This window comes from Rhinatrema bivittatum, chromosome 13 (assembly GCF_901001135.1).
Source record: "Rhinatrema bivittatum chromosome 13, aRhiBiv1.1, whole genome shotgun sequence".
Classification (NCBI taxonomy): domain Eukaryota; kingdom Metazoa; phylum Chordata; class Amphibia; order Gymnophiona; family Rhinatrematidae; genus Rhinatrema; species Rhinatrema bivittatum.
This window is the reverse complement of record NC_042627.1, coordinates 6,671,749-6,696,894: the sequence shown is the minus strand read 5'-3', so window position 1 is coordinate 6,696,894 and position 25,146 is coordinate 6,671,749. Positions and strand designations below refer to the sequence as shown.

Sequence of the window (25,146 nt, the reverse complement as noted above, 5' to 3'; positions counted from 1 at the left end):
AGGTTCCCTGAAGGTCATCCAGACTCTCTGCTTGATTTTGGACATGCGCTTCCCAAAATCTGTGATAGTGGAGGTAACCTCTTCTAATTTGTCATAAACGTCAAAGTTTGAGTCTAAGGCTTCCACTACAGCCACTGTTAGTACTGTGACTACTGAAGTGCGTAAAAGTCCCGATTCTGAATCAAGGTTGCTCGCCACCATCTCATGCTCTATCAACCTCACCTTCACTTTCTCTTTTTTTGTGGCATGGGTAGACATATCCTGCTCCAATTATGTGGTATACATTAGTGTCCCAGCCAGTCTACTAAATCCATCATTTTGGAGGCTTTTGTATTGCATATAGGAAGGGATAAAGCAAAATCGCACCAGGAGCAGATCAGACTCGCATCCCGCCCTGCTCACTGCATCACTTGACCCATATCAGTCCCCTTTAAAGCAGCAGCATGAGCAAAACCATGTTTTTGATAAATCAAGTGGCAGTTAACATAACATAATCATTAACACATCTCTTTGCAGTTGAAGCCTATTGGTTCCAAGCCAGCTATCCCATATCTTGGAGTGTCATTAGGTTATGCTTCCTTTATCCATAACTTGTCATCTCATTATTATCTCCTCATCCCTCCCCTCTCCCCCCTTTACACTGCCTCTGCTCTTGAGGATGTGGGTTGTTTGTAATACTACTACCTCTCCACCTTGTTTCTACCATTCTCCTCTATATCTGTCCTAACTATACTTGAATTCTACCACAGTTATGACTATCACTGCTTCTGCTGGTTAATTTATTCCAAGCATCTATCACCCTCTCAGTAAAGAAGAATTTTCTCATATTACCTCTGAACCATCCTCCCTCCAACTTCAGATCATGAACATTGTGGGATGAGAAAATTGGCTAATTCATCACAAAATGCCAGACCCAAACCTCTACAACAGGGATGACCAACTATGGTTCTTGAAGACCAAAACCAAGTCTAGTTTTTCAAAACATACAAATTGACCAGTTCTTAGATTAAAAAAAAAATGTACAAATACAATCTCATGAATATTCATTGTAGATATCCTGAAAAACAGATTTTTTTCTGCCCTTCAAGATCATGGGTTGGTTCCAGTATCCTACAAGATTGCAGAGTTTACATCCACCCTTGCATAAGTTATGCTACTAGAGTTAGATTTAAAGAGATAACTAAATCAGCTCCTAAGACTTGCCGGTCTTAAGATTCTAGGCTCTTTAAAAGTCAACCAAATGTTGGACATGCAGCAGGTTTTATTTTCTGGTGTTTGCAGTTATGACAGCATCATTTGTAGAGCTCCCAACAGGCTCCATGCCATCTAGAGAGGTTGAGCTGGTCCAAACGTTACTCCATTGATCTGGGGGTTTTAGTCCTTTTCTTAGAAGATCTAAAACTACAAGTCCAGAAATGACTCTGCCTATTTTAGATGACATGAAGCTAGTTGGTTACATTAGTTTCTGGATTGGCTATCGCAGTTCATTAACAAATGAGTTCACTTTCAGGCCACTCTCCTTCTCTCTATGTCACTACCTCTTTCCATGCTGCTATTGCAAGGCTGCTGATGTCAGCCCTTTGTCAGTGGTTGCTATGGCAATGGAGCCCAGGAAGGGCACAAGTCATCACCTAAGGTTCTGAGGGACAGTGACTGCCCCGTTACCTTGCTCAGCTGAGGCCGGTCTTCGCGGGATCTGCAGACGACAGTGCAGATACGAACCGCCAGTTCGGGCCTCGAGAAGGAGCAGCCTGGGAAGGGCGAGACAAGAAAATAAAGAGAGTACAAACGAAGGAAGAAGAAAGGGGGAGAAAAGCAAGAAGAGGAGAGGAAAGAAAACAGAAGACAACAGAAGGAAAATATGAAAAAGGAGGATATAAAGAAGAAAAGGAAAGAGGAGAGGTGAAGGAAGGAAAGATTGTGAGCAGAAAACGGAAGGAAGGAAAGAAAAAGAGCAAATTTGTATGCGAGGAGAAGCAAAGAAAAATATTTCAAGTGAAAAAAAAGAAAGAGAAAATAAGGAGATGAGAATATGCAAAGAACAGAGTAGTAAAAAATGAAGAAGAAAATTGAAAGCAGAAACATGAAAAGAACCAAGAGAAAAAGGAGAAATAAAGATAGATAAAATGATTGCACAGAGAGAGGAAAACCAAGAGAAAAGAAAAATGAAAAAAAGCATAAGAAAGAGAAATAGGAAAATAGAGTGAGAGAAAAATATGGAAGGGGAAAACAATTGAGAATGGAAAGAAAAGAAACAAAAAGAAGGAAAAAATAAAAGAATTTTTAAAGCTATCCCATTGGGTTTTGGCTTCTCCTTCCTTTTCTTTTTAGGGAGTGGTGGATCACTGACTTCGACTATGTATTCGAGTTTCTGTGTGTGAATTGTACTTTGCTGATTATCTCCGCCCACCCATTCAGTCACAGGTCTCTAGTCTTTCCCCAACACTATGGGGTCGTGGACAGCACATCACAAACATCCCCTTTATCATGGATAAGCTGAGATAAAAGCAGGTGATATACAGCATAACACTCAAGAGTTTGACATGGTCACCTGCTTCCTTTGGGACCAAAAAGCAACTTTTTTTCTTGTTGTGCCATGAATTGAAAGACTGCTTCTCATCAACAGTCACCTGACATGAAATAATATCAATGCATCTGAGACCAAACATGTTATTTACTTTGGGAGGGGGAAAGATCCCCAGGTACTGTTTTCCTTACGTCCAAAAGCGATGGAAGACTCTGGTGGCGAGGTTTTCACAGGCAGTACAGTGGGACAGAAGGCTTCCACTAGGATACTCTCCTCTTCCTCCAGCTTCTCTAACAAGGACACCACAGCCTGGAGGATGGCACTGGAATCTAGTTTGGGATGAAAGGACACCGTGCGCATCCTGCTCCAGCGCCAGCCAGCCGGCTTCACCACCACCTGCAAGAGAGAGGAGGCACTCAGACCAAAGTACGTGTCTGAACAGCCCACCTGAGCACTGTATTTATTTGGTACCAATCAACTGCCAGCTAAGCCCATGCCAGAAAGCCAGTCCTGGACTGTTGAAGCTATGCTTCAGCTTAGGTGGACACAAAGAGTTAACTAGCTTGACATGTTATTTATGGGTGTGGAGATATGTACCTTATCTATTTTTATGGACTTTGGTGATCTCAGCCCATTATATGACTGTGATTTTCGTTGTAAAATACTACAGTAGTTTACTACCCACAGCACCTGATCTTCTTCCAAGTTTGTCTCCCATCCACATACTAACCAGCCTTGGCCCTTCTTAGCTGTCAAGATGTAATAGGTTTGGGTTCACTCAGAATGATGTTGCTAGGATTTATGGGTGCACAATGATATATTTTCTTAATTCATGCTCTCAGCAGGACAATAAGAATGTTTAGCTGAAATAGTGCTTGGCACTCAAAATGAGAATATTTGTTCTCTCCAGTAAGGCTCTAAAGAAATTCCGTAAATGTGGGAGGAAAAGACTTCAGTATGTGGCACAACAAAGTACTATATTGTGTATGGAATTTCAATTAGTTGACCTTTTAAAATTCAAAGCCTTCTTTAATTTCCATCTCTGTCTGTTCTGAGGGTTGTAGACCTGCCCCCTTTCTTTAACAAATGCAAGACCTCAAACCTCAGAATGCTAATGGAATGGACTCGCTTATAGCCTCCCTGATGGCCTGGATTTAGCTGGCAGTTCTGGTAATGGAGCAGTTCTGGTTGAGACAATGCCTTCCCTAGTAAAAGCTCATCCCACACCATAATCTCCCTTAGCTTTAATGTTATCTTACCAGACTGTTATCAATCATCTATATAAAACAAGAACATAGTCCCTTGAAATATAATTCCTTCAAAGTCTAGCATCATGTAACATAATGAGGTCACCTTCAGAAGGGTAATCATGTTAGTCTGGTGTAGCTAAAATGACAGAGACAGTGGGCACCTTATAGACTAACCAGTTTATTGAGGCATGAGCTTTTGAGGATTGTGATAAATTGCAAGAGAATCTTGCGAGACTGGAAGATTGGGCATCCATATGGCAGCTGAAATATAATGTGGACGTACAAGGTGATGCATATAGGGAAAAATAACCCATGCTGTAGTTACATGATATTAGGTTCCACATTAGGAGCTACCACCCAGGAAAAAGATCTGGGCATCAAAGTTGATATTGTATTGAAACCGTTGGCTCAGTGTTCTGTGGCAGTCAATAAAGCAAACAGAATGTTAGGAATTATTAGGTAGGAAATGGCAAACAAATCGGAGGATGCCATAATGCCTCTGTATCACTCCTTAATGAGACCACATCTTGAATACTGTATGCAATTCTGGTGGCCACATCTCAAAAAAGATATAGTTGCAGTGGAGAAAGTACAGAGAAAGGTGACCAAATTGATAAAGGCATGGAATGGCTCCCCTATGAGGACAGACTTAAGAGATTAATGCTTTTCAGCTTGGAGAAGAGGGTGGATATGATAGAGGTCTAAAAGCGCATGAAAGGACTTGAACAGGTAATTGTGAAATGGTTATTTACTCTTTTCAGATAATAGAAGGACTAGGGGGCACTCCATGAAGTTAGCAAGTAGCATATTTAAAACTAATTGTCATTAGTAGCATGGGATCTGTTTAATGTTTGGGTACTTGCCAGGTACTGTTGGAAACAGGATACTGGGCTTGATGGACCCTTGGTCTGACCCAGTATTGCATATCTTATGAGGACTAGAGTCTACTTTCTCAGAGGCCATCGAGCACAGTTATTCTAAGAACTAGGTCTTGCATTGTCACTGATAGAGAAGCTTGAAACATCAGGCCACTACTTTTGATTGGGAACAGAAAACATTAAAATCGATAGGATTTGGTAGAAAACTTTAAAAACAAGATATGTGATCATTTCATGATGCCCAGTTTTTTTTTATTTGGTACAGAACTTTGCATATGGTTATGACAATGTTTGTTTTATTAATTTCTGTGAAATAAGAACAATCACTAAACATCAAAGAGTTTTTCCTTACAGGTAGAAGTTTCTAGATGAAATAGTTATTGGTCTCACGTCTCCACTCTGGATGGTAACCTGGGATTTTTTTTGGCTTTAGAGCTTGTTTTTCCTTACAGGTAGGAGTTTCTAGATGAAATAGTTATTGGTCTCACGTCTCCACTCTGGATGGTAACCTGGGGTTTTTTTTGGCTTTAGAGCTTGTTTTTCCTTACAGGTAGGAGTTTCTAGATGAAATAGTTATTGGTCTCACGTCTCCACTCTGGATGGTAACCTGGGATTTTTTTTGGCTTTAGAGCTTGTTTTTCCTTACAGGTAGGAGTTTCTAGATGAAATAGTTATTGGTCTCACGTCTCCACTCTGGATGGTAACCTGGGATTTTTTTTGGCTTTAGAGCTTGTTTTTCCTTACAGGTAGGAGTTTCTAGATGAAATAGTTATTGGTCTCACGTCTCCACTCTGGATGGTAACCTGGGATTTTTTTTGGCTTTAGAGCTTGTTTTTCCTTACAGGTAGGAGTTTCTAGATGAAATAGTTATTGGTCTCACGTCTCCACTCTGGATGGTAACCTGGGGTTTTTTTTGGCTTTAGAGCTTGTTTTTCCTTACAGGTAGGAGTTTCTAGATGAAATAGTTATTGGTCTCACGTCTCCACTCTGGATGGTAACCTGGGATTTTTTTTGGCTTTAGAGCTTGTTTTTCCTTACAGGTAGGAGTTTCTAGATGAAATAGTTATTGGTCTCACGTCTCCACTCTGGATGGTAACCTGGGATATTTTTTTGGCTTTAGAGCTTGTTTTTCCTTACAGGTAGAAGTTTCTAGATGAAATAGTTATTGGTCTCACGTCTCCACTCTGGATGGTAACCTGGGATATTTTTTTGGCTTTAGAGCTTGTTTTTCCTTACAGGTAGAAGTTTCTAGATGAAATAGTTATTGGTCTCACGTCTCCACTCTGGATGGTAACCTGGGATTTTTTTTGGCTTTAGAGCTTGTTTTTCCTTACAGGTAGGAGTTTCTAGATGAAATAGTTATTGGTCTCACGTCTCCACTCTGGATGGTAACCTGGGGTTTTTTTTGGCTTTAGAGCTTGTTTTTCCTTACAGGTAGGAGTTTCTAGATGAAATAGTTATTGGTCTCACGTCTCCACTCTGGATGGTAACCTGGGATTTTTTTTGGCTTTAGAGCTTGTTTTTCCTTACAGGTAGGAGTTTCTAGATGAAATAGTTATTGGTCTCACGTCTCCACTCTGGATGGTAACCTGGGGTTTTTTTTGGCTTTAGAGCTTGTTTTTCCTTACAGGTAGGAGTTTCTAGATGAAATAGTTATTGGTCTCACGTCTCCACTCTGGATGGTAACCTGGGGTTTTTTTTGGCTTTAGAGCTTGCAAACAGTATGACGTAGCAGTCTGGCCTGAATGGAATTTGTTTTTCAGTACGCAACAGCAAAGGAAGGGTGTGTGTGAGTGCTGAAACCCCTGGTGATGTGGTGGTGTATTTTATGTGCTGCAATTTTTAACAAATGCCGTGATGAACATTTTGTAACAGTTGATATGGTTGCAGCAGTTATCTGTAAGAGTTTTCAAAATAGTCATATTTCTGCAATTCTATGTCTCACTTTGAGCTGGAATGATGGGTGATTTTTAAAAATATAAAAATGAAATATTGCGAAACAAGAGGTAATATGTCTGCAGCAGTGCATTAAATCAGAGAATGGACACTGTGGAGTTTGTTCCTTCACTAATTCTGGCACCAAAAATTACTCGAATCTGGACATTTTGCTTTTTTTTTTTCCGTGCTACTTTCTCCTTGATCCTTTGAGCTTCCACTGAGCTCCAGTGCCTTATCCTTTATTTACATCTACAGGAAGGGGGCAAGGGGGTGTCCCTCATTTTATATCCCCTTCTCAACTCACCCAGTCCAATCCCTGCAGTGACCCATCCTCAACTGGGAGGCCACGCACAAGGGCTCCTTTCAGAGCCCTGCAGTCACTGCCCTTAACTCCAGGCACAAGGTGCCACTATTATACCGTGACGTGGCCCCAGCCTGGCCGACCTGGGGAGGAGAAGCAATTTTGCTTTTAAAATAAGAGCTGTCTTGGGCGAGTCCAGTGGCTCAGTGGGCTTCCCTAACAGAGGGATCTGGGTTCAATTCCCAACTCAGATCTTCAGCTCCACACTGTGCAACAGTGACACCTAGTGATCAGATTTTAGGGTTCATGATTGCAGGGTTGAGGAAGGAAGACGGGTGTAGAACCCTAGGTCAAAGAACAATATTAGGAAGGCCTAAACTCTGACTTCATTATTAAAGCATTTATAGGAAAAATTCAGGACATTCTGGGATTTTTAACTACAACTAAACCAGGACATTTGGTATTTTTGCTGGCTATAATTGCCACAATCATCCATGTGATGATATCAGCCTATAAGATTTTTCCTTTTTATTAATCCAGTTTACTAATACTTTTTAATGGTGCTGCTTATGTCTCCTGCACCCTTGCTCACACCTGTTGGCGTGGGCTCAGGGCCACAGTTCTACTATTACCTGTTTTGTGTGCTCCATCAGGCTGGACTGCAGGAATTGACAGATTTCCTCCTGGATTAGGTTCTCCTGCCCCTCCTTCCTGCTCAGCTCCACTATCTTCACCATGCCCTCACCTGCTGTGGTGCTCAAGGGGGCCTGTAGTTTCTTATAGATGAATGCCAGGGTGGCAGGCACAGCCACACCGTGATGATCCAACAGGAGCCGTGTCAGCAGCTTGTCCTCCAGCAGGCGGGTAAGCTCACCGGAATTACCAGTGGGACAGTCTAGGTCCCTCCCCAACTCTGCAGCTACCTGCCACTGCTCCTCATGCTGGCCAAAAGTTCCAGTGAAGTAAGTCACCCGACGTGGTGGCTCAAACTCATCCAGATAGGATTGACCTCCAAGGTCAAATGTTATGGCCTTCCTGACAAGAAGAGTATATTCTCCCAAGTGGGAGTTGGAGGGGACCTTAGAAAGCCAGGTAGTAGAAAGACACAGTAACATGTAACCTGATAAAGGAGGGAAAAAGAGAGGACAGAGGGAGACGAGGCAAAATGGAGTGAGAGACCAAGACAGATAGGATAAAAGAGAGAGAAACAAAGAGAGAAATAGAGGTGGGATACAGCGAAAGAGGATTAAAAGAAGGATAAAAAGCAAGGAAAATGAAGCAGTATGTGGAACAGGAAAGGAGGATAAGGAAAAAAACAGAGAGAGAAAAAAAATACTTATTATTCACCATACATCAGCAACACAATAGCCGATTGGTACAGGAGAAAACCGGATGTTTTATGCAATGTGATATGTTTTACTGGAACAATACAAATATCCAAAGAAGCTGTTTTAAATTTTTTGAGTCTATAAAGGTCCCTTCTTCAAGTTTAGTGCAGTTTAGTTTATATCTTTAATTAATAGCACATATTACACTAGTAAATCCAAGCAATGTACAATAAAAATTAATAAAACTAACATAACCTTCCTAATACAATAATAAAACATAAAAAACAGGGTAAAGATAAAACAGTAATAAACATAAAATATGGTAATGATAAAACAATATAAAAGAAAAAAACAGACAATATCAAAAGAAATAAAATTAAGTAACCAAGAACTGAAAGATCAAGAAGCATACAATATAAAATACATAAATTAAAATCTAATTTAGCAATAAACCCAAGAACAAAGAAAATAGGAACGGGAGTATTATTCTAAAAAAAATGCTTTTGGCACTAAAGCCAGCTGAGAAAAACTTAGAAGACTGAAAATGCTTTCATAAAAAATGAATATTTTTAATGCCTTTCTAAATTTACAATAATCTTTCTCTAAACGCAAAGTTAAGGGAAAAGAGTACCAGAGGCTTGGATAATTCTTATGTTGGTCCAGTGGAAGGAACTACAGCCCAGTTCCATGTGATCAGTTGGGTAGATTCTAGGATTTAGTACAATATGTGCAAGTCAAAGTACCTCTGGACCCTTAACTTTGAATTTCCTGACTTACGGTATTTCAGTTTGTAGCAGGCCCTTGCTGTGAGTATGTATTTGTTTACATACATACATAACGTATATGCATGAGCACATTTCTCTGGGCTCTTGCATGCAATGTGAACATGTACTGGAATGTGAGGAATACATTGCAGCTGTCAGAGCTCATTTATTTTAGGAAGCAAAAGTCGTGATCTCAAATAAAGACTGCTCCCCATTTCCAATCAATGACCTTGGTGTTTGGAAAGCTTCACTCTGTGCAAGGGGAGAAGGGGGAGCAGGCAGATGCAAACAATGGAAGGGCAGATCTGCAGATGGCCATTGCAGTCTGGCTACGGCTGCTTCTAGCCACCGCCCTTTGGCAACCTCTTAGACTCATGCTCACTATCCTGCATTCATACACTTAAACGCTTAATTCTCATTACACACCTCCTACACTAAGGCTCACTTATACACACATTTATACACACCCACCACTGCTTATATACATCCTCTTACACTCAGGTACTCACTCTCTTCTGCTCATATACCCCACTCCAATCTTATAAATGCCCTCTACACTGATACAAAAATATTCTACACATAGATTCCTTCTCAAATAGACCCTCTTCCATTCATACATACGCTTTACACTCAGGCACATACATCTACACTTATATACAGATTAGACATTGTTAAATACCCTCTAATATTCTATACATCCTTCCTACATTTGTACACATTTTCCTACAGTCAATGCAAAAGACCACACTGGTTCCTGCCCCTCCTCCATAGCTGGTACTATAAGGGTACAGACACATAGTTGACAGCCACATCTTTAGGTGTCTGTATCCAGGGTGTTATGGAGGGCAATAATTTTGGAAAGGACATAGACATTCCCTGGAGCTCTGCCAATATTTAGTCTTCCTCCACAGCTCTTGGTTGCTCTGTTTAGAAATACGAGTCCTCTGTCTCCAACAGTGTGCAGAAATGAATGTAAAAATAACTCGAATAATCGTAGATGCAATATGCAAATGGTCAGCATGGATAGGAAGCAAAATTAGACTCAGTGATTTACATAAAATCAGTTCTTCTGGTAGGAAGCCATGGAGAAGAGACAAAGAGAAAGAAAATCACAGAGGTGGCGAAAAAGAAATGAAGCATTGGCAAGGATTCAATGAGGCTGGGGAGAGAGAAATGGAGTCATTGAGGCTTGGGAAAAAAGAGACAGGCAAGGGAAAGGATCAGAGAGTTATAGATGAAGGCAAAAAGAGAGACAAGGAGTCCTTGATATGAGATAAAGAGGGGAATCACTAAGGCCTACTGAGTGCAGAGGGAAGGCAGTCACAAAAGTAGGAGGGAGGGAAAGAGGTGACATGACAGGAGAGAGAAAGCCATGTGAAGGACAGTGGAGGCAGAGCTGAAGCAGTAAAGGTTAAAGAGAAAGATGAACAGGAGTTATTTGGTGATCAGAGAAGAGGGAATAAAAGATAACAGTGAAAGGAAAGTTACATTCGTGTAGTTGGGGGTGTTGGATTTGTAGTGGGGCCTGGGGAAATAGGAAGTGAGGTGAAAGACTGAAATGAATGTAGTCAAACTTCACTAAATCTGGGTCACTGAGGCTGAAAATGATGCTAAAAATTGTTGATTGGCTTTAGCTTTTAAGATATGCTACTGAGTCAGTATATATGATCTTTGACTTGGAGACTGTGGAAGATAAGTGAGTTAAGATGGGAATGGATCTCAGATTAAACCAGAAATGACCAATATACATCTTTGACTGAATCTATGAATAAATCTATGACTGGGTTTTAGACACAACAATGAATGCAATGTTTTGCCATCAATTTCACTTGGTCATGCAGTCCTTTTAAAGGAAACTTATGACAACATGAAACAACTATGACCAATTTTAATGGCAGCTTTGTGGCTACTTGAAGGTTTTTGCTCTCTTGCTTGGTCTATAGATTGGATTAACAAAATACTGCTGTGTCCTCTGTGATTGGGGTAGTCGTGTGAGAGATTCCCACTACAGCAAGAGAGACTGGGCATTCCAATAGTCCTTGGAATCTGGGAGGAAAAGTGTTCAGCATCCAGCACTTGTTGAATCAAGGAGGATTTTGTTACCACCCTTACATATCAAGCTGGGTCTGGTGAAGAACTTTGTCAAGGCCATGGACAAAAGTAAAGCAGCCTTCAAGTACCTTGGTGGTAAATTTCTAAGGTTAAGCGAAGCTAAGATAAAGGAAAGTTATCTTTATCGGCCCTCAGATTTGTGAATGTTTTTTGAGATGATGCATTTAACCGAGCATTGCATGGCAAGGAAAAGACGGCGTGAAAAGCTTTCCAGTTAATGGTAACCAATGTTTCGTAAACAACAAGGCAGACAACTACCACGAGTTGGTGGAAAACCTCCTCAAGGCCTACAAACACCTTGGCTGCAATGTGTCACTAAAGATACATTAATGTAGAGAGCAGTGTTGGAACTGCATCTAAGTGAAATAGCTTAATTTAGTTAGGGGTATAAACCACCGCAATAAGCAAGCTCCACCCATGCTTATCTGTTTATTCGGACTGTGTAACAAAGCTGGATGGTCAACAGCGCTGATGGGAAAAGTGCTGGAGAAGTTACAACCGCTGTGGCTTCCTCTCCCCTTCTAGAGGGCCACTGGTGTCGGAGAAGAGTTTTTCAGTGATCCCTTGTTCCCATTGAAGCGCTCTTCCAGTACAATTCTCTGAATCACAGTATGACGTAGCATGCTGAAGGTGCTCCTTTAGAGTGCATGAGAAAGGAGAACCTGTTGTACTATCAGGGAGTGGCAGAGTAAATGCTGTAGAAGTTAATCATAACAAATCTTCCCATCGATAAACTCACCAGGAGTTTGATTCCCTCCCTCCAGGAGCACAGACAGGAAAGAGGATGGTGCACCCAAAATACACACTGTGACGTCTGACAAGGTGAAACCTGAAAAATTAAGCACAGATTTAATTAACCAGGATGAGTTCAAATCTCTGTGGCTAGTTGCTGGGATACGTCCTTAGCAGTGTAGACCAAAATAATTGGGCAGTCTGAATGAACGGATTGGTCTTTATCTGTCGTCATCTAAAGTGTTACTAGGTTCCATCTGTCAGCACCCTGCATGAGGTTATCTGTTATCTGGGATATTTTTCCCTGAAAAGCAGGGTTATCTTTCATCAGTGAAGTATCTGGGTATTGGTGGTAAGGGCAGCAGGGATCGGGTATATTCAGCAGCTGAATATGGACCCCACAAAACTAAACAGTGCTAGGAAGACCTGCCTCCGGAGGCTCCCTATTGGACCAGCATTAGGTGTGGCCCAAACTAGGGATGCATATAAGAAACTCTAGCCTGACATACCTGTGCTGGTCCAGCAATCCTCATAGAGTTCACTCTGCAATACCCCTGTTGTCAGGCCTATTTCCTGTTCTGTTCCTGGTGCTCAGCTCTAGTCATGGTCTTTGGCTCTGCTCCTGAATCCCACTCCATTTCCAGCTTCCAGCCTCCACCCGTGGGCCCATTCCATGGAGAACAGTGGCTGCTTCAGGTAGAAGATAGCTCCAGGCCACCTGGCCTTTCTAAGGTACTCCCCTGCCCAGGCGTGATACCTCCTCTCTATCGTCAGTGGCGCGAGCCATGACAACTGGCCAAATCAAGGTATTGAAAGAACATGAAGAACTGTTTCCTTGCAATCTAAGGAAAGGGAGACAAGAATCCCTGCTAGGCAGGCTTTAACAGGGGTCATGCCTGGTATGAGCCATAGTTTTAGAGAGACCTATGGGCTGGACCAGTTGCAGCATGGTGAGGAGGGTCATCTATTAACCCAGGGGCTCAGTACAGTAATAATCTTTCCTAGCCTCCAGCTCCCTCACCCAACCAGCTATCTCTCTCTCTCTCTCTTCTCCTTCCCACAGCTTCATCTCTGGACCAGTCTATCCTCTTTCCTGCTTGATCCTTAATCCTTTGACCTAGCTTCATCCCCAGTCCTCTCTCCCTCTCCCCTAAGTCCCGAGGCAGCAGGTTTGACAGCAGTAACCACCAGCAGTAACCAACCACCAGCAGTAACCACCAGCAATTAAGCTGCCTTTGAAGCACATGCACCCCCATGAAGACTGTGAAAGAGCAGCAGCCCATTTTGAGTCCTCTCCCTGCTAGCACAGGCTTCCAGTCTCACAGGACGAGGCCCGTGCAGGTGGCATGGGAGCAGAAAGAGATGGACGACCGCAGGATCAGTGCATCCAGACGTGCTTTGTGCCTCCCCTTTCTTTTACTGGCTGTCTCATAGCAGCTGGCTCTTCTGTGCCACATCTGCACTTCTATTCCTCCAATAAAGTTACCAGATTTTTGGCAGGCAAATGTGGGACATTTTCCCCATGGTATTAGTAGTAAACAACATGATCCCATATGTAAAACATATGCAGCATAAGTTTGCAACATAGAAGGATAAGTTGTGACTTATCCGTATAAGAGGGGGCTTTGCCGCCACTTACCTGGATAAGTCTTAAAAAGCTAAGTTATCTGGCTATCTTACTTATCCGGCTAAGGGATTGCTTCGGGGAAGGAGCTGGGGGAGGAGGGGGTAGTACCACCCACCGACCATGCACAATTCTGAGTAAATTTAAAAGGGTGAGTGTGAGTTGGGGGAGAATGGCCCATCAGGGCATTATTGAAAGAAGGTTTCAAATCGGCCATAGGCCCTTTACAACTTTTTTAATCTTACAATCACAGCGCTACATACCCAGATGTCTTTTGAAGATATCCTGATGAGTAGCCAGTTATCTGGCCACACAAAGTCAGATAACTTAGCAGGATAACTAAACCCCACCCAGAAATGCCCCCAAACACCTCTTTTTTTTTTTTTTTTAGCCGGCTAAATTATAGCCGGAGAATGACCTATCCAGTTATAATTTAGCTGGATAAGTGGCTGAATATTCCCAATTTGTCATTTAGATGGATAACTTGTGAGTTATCTATCTAAATGGCTTTTAAATTTTGACCTCAATGTCTTTACTGGGTGCTTGGGATCACATTAGCCCAGAATTGTTTACATACAGTTAGACTGGTCTAGAACGCTGCCATTATATATATCGTAGTTTTTACATGAGTTGTACTCGTATTATACATTGCCTAGAACCCTAAGATTATTACTTAATAACTAGAAATAAATAAATACAGTCCAAACATATTGGGGCAGGTTTCTGGGGGGGGCAGTTACCTGTTCTGGGCTGCTTGGTTCGATCCACAGTTGCAGGGAGTCCTGCCTGTTGAAGGGTGCTTTGCAAGAGATCATAGATGGGAGCCGTCTGAGCTGCTGTGGTAACATGTTCAGAGCTGCCCTTACAGCCCAAGGAAACATCTCTGGTCCAGTGTGATGGCCGGGGACTGAGGGACATAAGACTTAGATTTTCAAGGTCACAGAGTTCCAGCTCCTTTGTTATCACGGGGCTGCCTCCGTTCATCTGATCCAATGACAACTTTAGAAAGACATAAAAATCAGAGAATGGACGTGTGAGCACTGGCCCTAATGCTCTGGTGTATGAATCCTGCTGTGGTCAAAGGTGGGAATGTGAATCCTGGCACTTGGAGGAAATGTCTCCAGATGGGTTTGTTCTGTGCATACCTCATTTTGTTACGCCTCAGGCAGGCGTAACTTTTCTAACAATGGTAAGGGGGTTAGCCAGGGCTGGGGGGTGGGTTAGGTAGGGGAAGGGAGGGGAAGGTGTTGGGGGGGTGGAAGGAAAGTTCCCTCCGAGACCGCTCCGATTTTGGAGCGGTCTCGGAGGGAACCGAGGCAGGCTGCCGATTTTGGGCAGCCTTGCGCTCGCTGACCCCGGATTTTAAAAGTACGCGCGGGCGTAGTTTTATAAAATCTACCCCTGTCTGAATAGCATTTTCTTAATAGAGGAGAGGAGGATTAGTATTTTTGCATTATCGTTTTGTGCCACTTGACCTCACTATACCTCACATGGAAGACAGCGGTGTAACTTGTCCCACACCCTATAATATACATCCCTTGGCCTGAGATTAAGTGATTCTGGGAGTTGTAAACTAGCTATAAAAATGCTACAAGAAAAAGCTCTAAGAGCCCTCTATGCAATAAATAAATCCCTGGCAATAAAGAAATCCCTGCAACCCCCCAAGTAAAAACTACTATTACAATTATTTTATAGCATCGTTCAACCAGTCTTACATGAGAGTGAGATCTGAGGTCTGTCAGTAATGGCAAATTATATAGAATGGGACATAACCGTGATAAAAGCCTTGTACCTCCAGGTCTGCAAACAAACACCTGTATCCACAGAAACACCCTACATAGCAGGTGCAGAACAGAAAGCGAAGACGTCCCCTTACTACTCACCACGCAGAAGCGAACATCCAAACTCTGGTGTCGTTTCAACCACCACACCTCTAGCTATCACAGAACCATTAAAGACACACTGACTTGAAAATGACCGTCATAATAGGCATCATCGATAGTGTGACCACTTTACTGCTCTGCCTTATATTTAATCATGGGTCATTCAAATGGCAAAAGTTCCCACAATAAACTGATATACAAATTTTTTTTTTGTTGCAAGTAAAAATTGGCATTCACAGTACTTCAATAATTTGTGGGGAATTTAACACGTCGCATTTAAACTTATCTGGAAAGTCGTATTTCCAATCTCATATGTTCTTTTCTGAAGTATTTCATAGTTCTCCCTGGAAATCTATGATCGCTGCGATGTCGCGTCGGATATCCACATATTAACTCCCTCAGTTTCAGTGGGTTTGCTCATTTGTTTTCACATACAGTTGTATGTGATATCTTCCATTGTGGATAAAGTATGGTGGTTGCCATGATAGTCCATTTGAATGCACAGAAATAAAGATCGACAATCCTTATATGTTTTCTGTTTATTAACCTTTATTTTGTGCATTCCAATAAACTAACGCTAATAGTAGTGTCAGTACCAAGTGGGTATTCTGTACAACATATGGAAAGAAAGAAGACCCTCAATTATCAAAAACTGCAGAGAGACCAAGAAAATGTGGCAGAAAGACACAGAAATTGTCCCAGTTGTATTGGGAGCTACTGGCCTGATTAAAAATAACTCCTAGGCGAACCTCGATACCTTGCCTGCACCGTACATACTCGATCCTAAGAACGCTAGAAGGAGGCTCTCTGTGGCACAATGCAAGTATTAAGAAGGGCACGAGTGGAAAATTGGAGAGACTGCGACTGTGTATCCAGCATACTCTGGCTTACAAGTGAGGTTCATTCCAGTCATGTGCAAAACTAACCCATCTGGAGACATTCCCCCTGAGAGAGTCAGAGTTCCCATGCAAGGATGAGCAGGAAAAACTCTGCATAATCCTGGGGTAAACAGGAGAACCAGCAGCAAAATATGTTGTCTCCTGTCACCAGGCCAGAAACATAATATACCAGAGACAATACAGACCAGCACCACCATCCAGGAACTGTCTTTTGTTATTTTTCTTTAGTACTTTCTCCTTCCTTCCTGTTAGCATTTTATATGTTGCTTTGGCAGCGCGTGCACAAATTGTCATGCCAAGAAAGTTTCTTGAATCTCAAGAGAGATGAGGAAGAAAAACGAAGAGTAAGAGAGAGCGTGAGAAAGGGAGGGAGGGTAAGAGAGAGGGCAGGGCTGGTGCTAGCATATTTGGTGCCCTAGGCGAACCCCCCCTCACCCAACTTCAAAGCCTGGCTCCGGCCTAGCACTCCCTTCTTTGACGGTATTGGCTGTGGTACAGCATCCCACTTAGACATTTTATTTACCAAGTTTTATATTCTATTACCGCCACATTATGTTTGGCAGGATTTTTCCGCCCCCCAAAATCTTGGTGCTCTAGGCGACCGCCTGGTTTGCCTAATGGAAGCACCGGCCCTGAGAGAGGGTAACATACAGGAAGAGAAAGAGAGATCAGAACCGAAGGTGGGAGAAATAGAGAAGCAAGTATGCCATGCCACGAAAGTTTCTTAAAGAAAGGAGAGAAGAGAGCAAAAAAATAAAAACCACGATCAGACACAGAGAGAAGGAAAAAGAGAAGGTGAGGGAGACAGCAGAAATGAGGCAGAGAATGAGCGAGGAATACCAGCAGTACGAAAAGAGAGCGAAAGAGAAAAAGTGGGAGAGAAAACCAAACTCACCATCTTGATGGTCGAAAACAGCTGTAAAAGAGAAAAAAGGTTCAATATTATTATTAGATTTATTAGAAATATTGTATTTCCATTGTACAATCTACAACATTAAATATAATACAAGAATATTAGAATTCAAAGCCATTTTTATGTACGAAAGTCACAAAAAGAATGAGACAATGAGTGGGTGAGCGAGTGCTCCTTTCTGCCACCCTCATGTAACCCCTTCTTTGGGGGCGTCTCTGAATGCAGGGCGCCGTGTTATCCCGGTTGTCTCTTCTATACCTGGACCTCTGCTTCCCTCTCCTCGCTCCCCACACCGTTCTCCACTATCCAGCAGGGAGGAGAATAAACCTCACGGGAGTGGGGAGCCACTCAGAATCTCTTGACTCTTTCACACTCACGGAGGTGAGCACTGTCTCTCAGTTTCTCTTTGGTTGCAGACTCCCCTGTTCTCACGCTTGGGATGCCCTTACTTGTGATGGACACTCTGCTTGGGTGTTTTGCAAAAGTTTACAGCAACCAAAAGTACTTAAAGTCCAAATCACAAAATAAATTCTTCAGAGGATCTCCAACTAAAATAACAGCCCACAGTGCTGATATAGCCAGTGTCCCTTTGGATGGCAAACTGGAAATCCCCTCGCTCCTAAGTGGCAGGGATGTGGGCTCCCGAGGGTTGCTATCTCCTATTTTTTTCTCTGGAAAAAGTTCCACTGGGCTTCTGGGGAGAAAAATTCAAAGTCAATAAAATCCCTCTCTCTCCTTCTCAGTGGGCATGAGCTGGTGGCAAAAACTCCTCTCAAACCAAACGGCAACAAAGTCTACTGAAAAACAGTTCTCTTCTTTCTCAAAACACTTTCACAGGTCACTCACCGCTGTCCCTTCTTTAACTGGATGGAGGGAGTCCTAGCACCTTCCTGACCTTTCTGAGGCAGGATAGCTGCCTCCTCAGGCTGGAGCAGGTCCTCCAGAAAAGTACAACCATTCTCTCAAAACTCCCTACTTCATGCGTGAGGGTGCTGTCAAGGGCGGAGTCCCTTCCCTGGTACCACAAAAAACTCTTCTCCATTCTCAGCACTCTTAAGACACAAGGGGAGAACTCAAGAACACCCCTGCTTCTCAGACTGTAACTCAAAATGTACCACATCCCCCTGGTATCAGGCTGCGAGGCCCAAGACAAGGAGGCTCTAGAAATACAACTCAGGGGCATCAAAAGCCAAGTGCGAATGCTACATTACTGCATATTCCCAGCTGCCTTTTAAGGGACAAGGCCGAGCAAGCCAGACTGAGCTGAGAGAGGCTGCTGAGGGACGGTCTGAAACATTCTGACCCTAAACTGCATACAAAGAAATCGAGGGGCCGTTTGGTAATTTAGTGACCCCAGGGCCACATTTAGAAAAGACTTTCTGTTAGAATGGAACATCCAAAGCTAAGTAACAGCCACTCAGCAATTGTGACTTAAACAGGAGTTGGGAGGCCTTGAGGCAGGGCCATGACCAGCAGGGCTGGCGAAAGCACTAGGGCCAACTGGGCAGCTGCCTAGAGCACCACAGTGCTGGGGGTGGCACAGCGATGGAATCTCGTCTTTCCTGCCCCCGTGGCCCAGAAGAGAAAGCACTGTCCTGTGGCCCGTGGGGCGGGAAGACTGCCCTAGCCAGCGTGAGAGGCAGGATTATGGTGGTTGTAAACTGAAGAAGCAGTGCTCGATTATTGTGGTTCAGGTGGCATGGAGCAGCATTGTGACAGTCAGCTAGAGCGGAGCAGAGCCCCGGGGTGCACAGCCATTGGAAGCTGAAGCAGCAGGCTGTGCAGCTTGAGCAGGAGTGGGCTGCAGCTACAGGATCCCGCAGCTATCAGGAGCTGGAGCAAGAGTCCCCTCCCTTCTGTCGGGAGCTGGAGCAGGTTGTCAGGAAGAGCAGCACTGTTGCTCAGGCAGCTGAGAGAAGGAGGAAGAGTCCTGTTGGTAGTCAGGACTGAAGAAGGAAACTGCTTCTACTATTATTTGTGCTTGGGGGGAGAGTGAGTGAGAGAGGATGTATGCCTGTATGTATGATTGAGTCTGTGTGTGTGTGAGAGAAAGGAAGGATGTGTGTGTGTGTGTGTGTGTGTGTGTGAGAGAGACTGAGTCTGAGTGTGTGAGAAAGAGGCTGTGTGTCTCTGTGTGTATCATTGAGCGCATGTGTTTGTGTGATAGAGGTTGTACATGTCTGTGTATAATTGAAGTCTGTGTGTGAGAGAGGCTGTGCTGTGTGTGTGATTCTTTGTGTGTGTGAGAGAGGTTGTGTGTCACTATGTGTGTGACTGAGTGTGTATGTGTGTGAGAGAGAAGTTGTATGTGTGTGAGTGTGTATGTGAGAGAGAGAGAGAGAGGGGCTGAGTGTGATTTTGTGTGTGTGTGTGTATATGAGAGAGAGGAGAAAGTTAGTTTGTGTGCAGCAACCCCTTCTAAACCATCACAGTCTAAGGACATATAATCACTCACATGATAAACACCACCTCCTACGATTTCGGATAGTTAATTTCTTTATAACTGACGATATACCCAATCTGTTGCTATGTAAGCTGTTAGACATAACAGCTTACATAACATTATGGTGGAGGGATTGGGGGCGAGTGGTTCCAATTTTGGGGATGCTTTTTATAGTTCCCAGCCTTTATTTTTTGGCTTCCTCCTTATGTAACTTTTCTGCCTTTTACACCTATACTTTCACTCGGGCTGTTCATTTATTTGAAGGAGGCTCTTTTCTATTTGCTGCGACTCTCTGCTTTCCCAGCATTTAATGAAGAGCTCCTGGGAGCCTTTCTCTACATCACTGAATCATATCTTCATATATTAACCCCCACACACACACACACACTTTTTATCATCTACAGCCATTGTAATTTTCATCTTCCCTCCTATATATTTTTTTCTATGTTGTCACCTGAACGTTGACACTATTGCCTTCTTTTCCTCCTGTGTGGCCATTGCATACCTTTTTAGAATAGAAATTGTTAATCTATCCCTTTTTCTTCAAACAGCCATGTTCGACTTCCCTGTTTTAATGTAACTTTCGCTTCCTGTGTTAACTGGTTTTCCCACCTTGTTTATTGTAAACCGGTACGATAAGACCTTGTCTTGAGCATCGGTATATTAAAAGAACTTTAAATAAATAAATAACCAATTTGCATCCGTTGTTATAACCTATCCATATCTGTTGTTATACCAGTTGTGTTTTTGCTTGTAATTCGTTGTTTTACCTGTAAACTGGAGTGAAGACCTTTAGCTAAACTTCGGTATATAAAAGCCTACAAATAAATAAATAAATATGTAAATTAAAAGTTTCCAGGTTTGGAGGGCAGGGAACATTTTTTTATATGTATTAGTTTTACACAATCCAGTGGGAGCACTGAGAGGAGAGCCACCTTTCAGCCACCTTTCCGGTGGCTGAAAGGAATCAGTAAGTTTTGCTTGGGAAATGTTTTTTTTAAAGTATTGGGGCAAAGTAAACTATTCGGACATATTATTTAGTGTGTTTGTGCTTTTAATAGTCAGTAAGGCAGCGAATAAACAGAAATTAGAGTGTTTCAAAACAGCTGCCAATTAAAATAACATCCAATAATTAAAAGCTTATATAAAAATTTGCCAAGTGCCAATAAAATATTTCAAAAGAATAGTCACATCAAATAATATAAGAACATGCCATACTGGGTCAGACCAAGGGTCCATCAAGCCCAGCATCCTGTTTCCAACAGTGGCCAATCCAAGCCATAAGAACCTGGCAAGTACCCAAAAACTAAGTCTATTCCATGTCACCGTTGCTAATAATAGCAGTGGCTATTTTCTAAGTCAACTTAATTAACAGCAGGTAATGGACTTCTCCTCCAAGAACTTATCCAATCCTTTTTTAAACACAGCTATACTAACTGAACTAACCACGACCTCTGGCAACAAATTCCAGAGTTTAATTGTGCGTTGAGTAAAAAAGAACTTTCTCCAATTAGTTTTAAATGTGCCACACGCTAACTTCATGGAGTGCCCCCTAGTCCTTCTATTAGCCGAAAGAGTACTGGTAAATAATTGATTCACATCTACCCGTTCTAGACCTCTCATGATTTTATACACTTCTATCACATCCCCCCTGAGCCTTCTCCCCTCAAAGCTGAACAGCCCCAACCTCCCTAGCCCCTCAGCAGCAAGACCAGCTCAATAACATGACTGGCATACTCCAAGGCCTGGTGGCCCAAATGGAGTCCATGCAAGATCATGCATCTGCACTTGCACCTCCTCCTACCGCACCAACCTGGCATCTGCAACCCATGCCATGTCTTCCACCACGACTTAGGTATGAGGCCAGCTGAGGCTTTATCAATAAGTGCAGGATGCACTACAAGCTGTCAGCTTTCCCTTGGACCAAGCCAAGGTTACATTTATGCTGTATCTCCTGAAGGGGCCTTCCCTAGCCTGGGCATTAGCTTTATGGGAACGGAACGACCCCTTGGTGAGGAATCTGGATAACTTGGTGAAACAATTCCTGAAGGTTTTTGATGAGCCTGGTCGGGTCTCATCTGCTGCCACTGAGTTACTTCGTATCAGACAGGGCACCCACATGGTGGGAGACTACTCCATTCCATTCCAGATGTTGGCCTCGGAACTCAGTTGGGGTGAAAACAGTCTCACTGCCATCTAAAGTGCATCAAGGATGAACTAGCAGGTGGGACCTGAAAGAGGGAGCCATTTTGTCAGCACTTCAGGCTGCCACCCAAATTTCAACACCTTCTGGTCCCTACCATGGATGCCCCACCTGCTCCCTCCTCTGAAGAACCCATGCAACTCAGCAGGGCTCAACTCACTGAAGAAGAAAAGCAGAGGCGTTGGCAGCTCAACCTCCCTGTCTCTATTGTGCCACTCAGGGGCACTTTGTAGGCCATTATCCTGAGAAAATGGGACTTCTGAACCTAGGGTTGATTGGAGAGGCATCCCTAGGCTGGCCCTCATCCTCTCAATTGCTCATGCCTGTTTGTTTCACCTCCCACAATACCAAGGTGCATACTGAGGCATTCTTGGACTTGGGTGTTGGAGGCAACTTTCTTGATGAAGCCTTGGTTCACCAGTACAACCTTCCTTCAGCGACCCTGGTTAAGCCTGTTTCCATATCCTCAGTCTATGGTGAACCGCTCCCTGGCCGGCTGTCCTTGGTTACCCCACTGCTCATGCTTCAAACTGGGTTACTGCACAAGGAAAGCATATCTCTTTATGTACTGTCCAAGGCAATCAATAAGATTATCCTTGGCTTACCTTGGCTGATTCTACACAACCCCACTATAGATTGGCAGGCTCTGCAGACTGCCTACTGGGGGTCCTCCTGCCAACAATGATATCTCGGGTCGTTCCACCTGTGCCTCTAGCCTGGATTCAGATTTCAACCCTCCCAGGCCTTCCTCCTCAGTACCCAGTGTTTACAGACGACTTTAGTAAGAAGCATGTGGACACACTGCCATCCCACAGGTCTTACGACTGTCCAATCTATCTGCTCCCTGGCAAGAAGCCTCCTATAGGCAGGATCTACCCACTATCCACTCCCAAAGCAGTGGCCATTATTGGTGGCTTAAATGAGGTATGATGTGAAATGCTACATGGAGTCCTGTCCTAGTTGTGCAGTTAACAAGTGCTCCCATGCTTATCCATGGATCCATGTGACCATGGACTTTGTCACTAACCTATCTCTCTCCAATGGCTGTACTTCCATTTGGGTTATGGTGGACTGGTTCTCAAAAATGGCTCATTTTGGAGATTCCCAAGGAGGTGAGATGACTGCCAGCTTCCAGCACTGAACTTAGGCGGTTGGAGGGAGCTGACATCACCATCATCATGCCAGTGCTCATAAAGAGCTGTGAATCTACGGCGAAGGAGCAAGCAAAAGGAACATAATTAGTGCAGGGGCTTATTGGTGAGGTCAGCGCACAGTTTATTGATAGCCAAGAACTTCTATGGGCAGCTGAAAAACGAGGGACAACGGGAGCCCAAACATTAAGTCATTAATGAAAAAGGCTCAAAAGCACAGAACAAGTAAGGGAAGCGACTGGAGAGGAATGTAAACAAAAGCAGTAGCCATTGTGTTCAGATAAATCTTTTGATGTGGAAAAGAAAGTAATAGCTGGGAGGGTAAAAGAAGATAATGAATCTAGCAACACAGAAACAGCGTCAGGCTGATACTGTAAGGTCCGCGGGAAAATGGCGCTCAGGGTTGAACGCCCGCTTTCCTAACGCGCGCCCACCCACGTCTCCTGGGCGCGCGATACTATTTATAAATGAGAAGACAGGCTAAAAAGGAAGCGCTAGGGGCAATAGCGCACCCCTAGCGCCTCCTTAACAACGGGCGCCCAGGAGAAGTCGGCTCTCTGCGGGTTAGCAAAGTGGAAACTCTGTGCACAGTCACGGGCTCGTAAAATTGAGCATCCGCTTTCCTGATTGACCTGACGGCACTTTTTTTTTTTTTTTAATCTTTTTTTTAATCTTTTGGTTCCTCTGACTTAATATCGCAGTGTTTTCTGCTTTTCTGTACACTTTTTTGGGCTGCTCAGAAATTAATGCCTGCCCTTGGGCAGGTGCTTTTTTCTAAGCGTAAAATGTGTGGTATCCCGGGTGAATGACTAAAAGCCTCATTACATGCATTTGCATGTAATGAGCTCTATTAGTTGTTTTTTTTTGGGGGGGATTGGACGCACGTTTTGGATGTGCTACACCCCTTACAGTATAAGGGGTAGTGGATGCTCATCGAAAACACGCATCCAACTGCGGGGAAAACAGTGTGCTCGGCTGAGCACACTTTACAGTATCGGCCTGTTTATGCTGGGAGTGTTATCAAGGGGGCAGGCTTTTAAATTATGAAGAAAACATTGGGTGTGCAGCAGAGAAGGAAAGACTGCATAGATAAACAAAACACATACATACTGTTCTCACATAAATTCTCTATAATTAAACAGACAGAGCTAAAAGTTAGAATGATAATGAAAAACTATATAATAGAAAGGGAACAGCAAGAGACAGACACACTGACCTGCCACAAAGTTTTAACAGAGTACGGGCAGGAACAGCTCTGACAGCAGTCAGCGGTAAATAAAGGCTGTCTGGGGGAATCATGCGAAAAGCAGGGTCACATGACTAAGTAAAGGTAAAGATGAAGTATGCTTGTAAAGATAGAACTTTTGGGCACAGTGGTAATAAAAAAAGAAAAAGAAAGAAAGGAAAAACGGAAAACAATAGAAATTGTCATATCAGGGGGAAGGGAAAGAGAGAGGAAAAAACGAGATTTCTTCACGGTCAAGATGTGCGGTGAGATGCAAGTTGTCATTACAGATGTTGAGCCAGACTAAAAACATATAGAACTGTATGTCAGTGCCAGACCAGGCTGGTATTGACACGTTTTATAGATATTTTCCTTGCCTTGCCATGCATGTTGCCATGCATGTCTCTGTTCATTACCTTGCCTTGCCTTGCTGTTATCTTGCCATGCCCTGTTTTGGCCTGCTTGTGTCTTGGTCCCTAGTGCCTTGTCTTTGTCTTGTTTGTCCATCTCGGCCTGACTCCTGGTTCTGACCTTTGCTACAGACATTGACTATTCTTCTGGATTGATGCCTGCCCTGACCCCAGTTTGGACCTCAACCTGCTTGCCTGCTGCCTGCCCCGACCTCGGTGTGGACTCGCATATTGTTTACTTGTTGCCTGCTCCGACATCCTTGCAGGACTGTCATTTAAGACCTGCTGGCTCCTAGAACCCAAGGGCTGTAGGCGCAGGCCTAGTAGGATGGCCTGCTAGGCTGCGTCAACCATACCACAGCACAAGGGCTCGTATCCATGACAGTTGTGCTAGAATTGGCTCTTAAATGAGAAAAGAAAACAAGGATATACTTGAATACTCCATCAGGGAAGGATCCCATGTCATTGGATAATTTCAAGAAAAAAGGTTATTCAAAGCTCCATGCTTAATGCACAGATCTATGTTCGCCAATTCTATATGGTTCAATACGTACATAATTGTATG

General features: G+C 43.4%; 1 protein-coding gene and 1 long non-coding RNA gene across 4 annotated transcripts in view; one reads left to right on the top strand and one right to left on the bottom strand.

Moving 5' to 3' along the window:
• LOC115075533 overlaps window positions 1-25,146 on the top strand; it is a 120,731-nt gene that overhangs the window by 58,684 nt on the left and 36,901 nt on the right. The gene's annotated exons all lie outside the window — the stretch shown is intronic.
• The window catches only part of CARNS1 (carnosine synthase 1), an 89,171-nt gene that overhangs the window by 41,135 nt on the left and 22,890 nt on the right, over window positions 1-25,146 (bottom strand). For 2 of the 3 annotated variants that reach the window (XM_029575988.1, XM_029575987.1), the window contains exons 2-7: window positions 17,132-17,152; window positions 14,195-14,453; window positions 11,838-11,927; window positions 7,527-8,014; window positions 2,719-2,923; window positions 1,666-1,751 (exon numbers count right to left, since the gene is read on the bottom strand). In XM_029575988.1, coding sequence (XP_029431848.1) covers window positions 1,666-1,751; window positions 2,719-2,923; window positions 7,527-8,014; window positions 11,838-11,927; window positions 14,195-14,453; window positions 17,132-17,152 — 1,149 coding nt within the window. Of the gene's footprint in view, window positions 1-1,665; window positions 1,752-2,718; window positions 2,924-7,526; window positions 8,015-11,837; window positions 11,928-14,194; window positions 14,454-17,131; window positions 17,153-22,822; window positions 23,002-25,146 lie in introns of all 3 variants that reach the window. The other variant, XM_029575989.1, reaches the window with a different exon arrangement.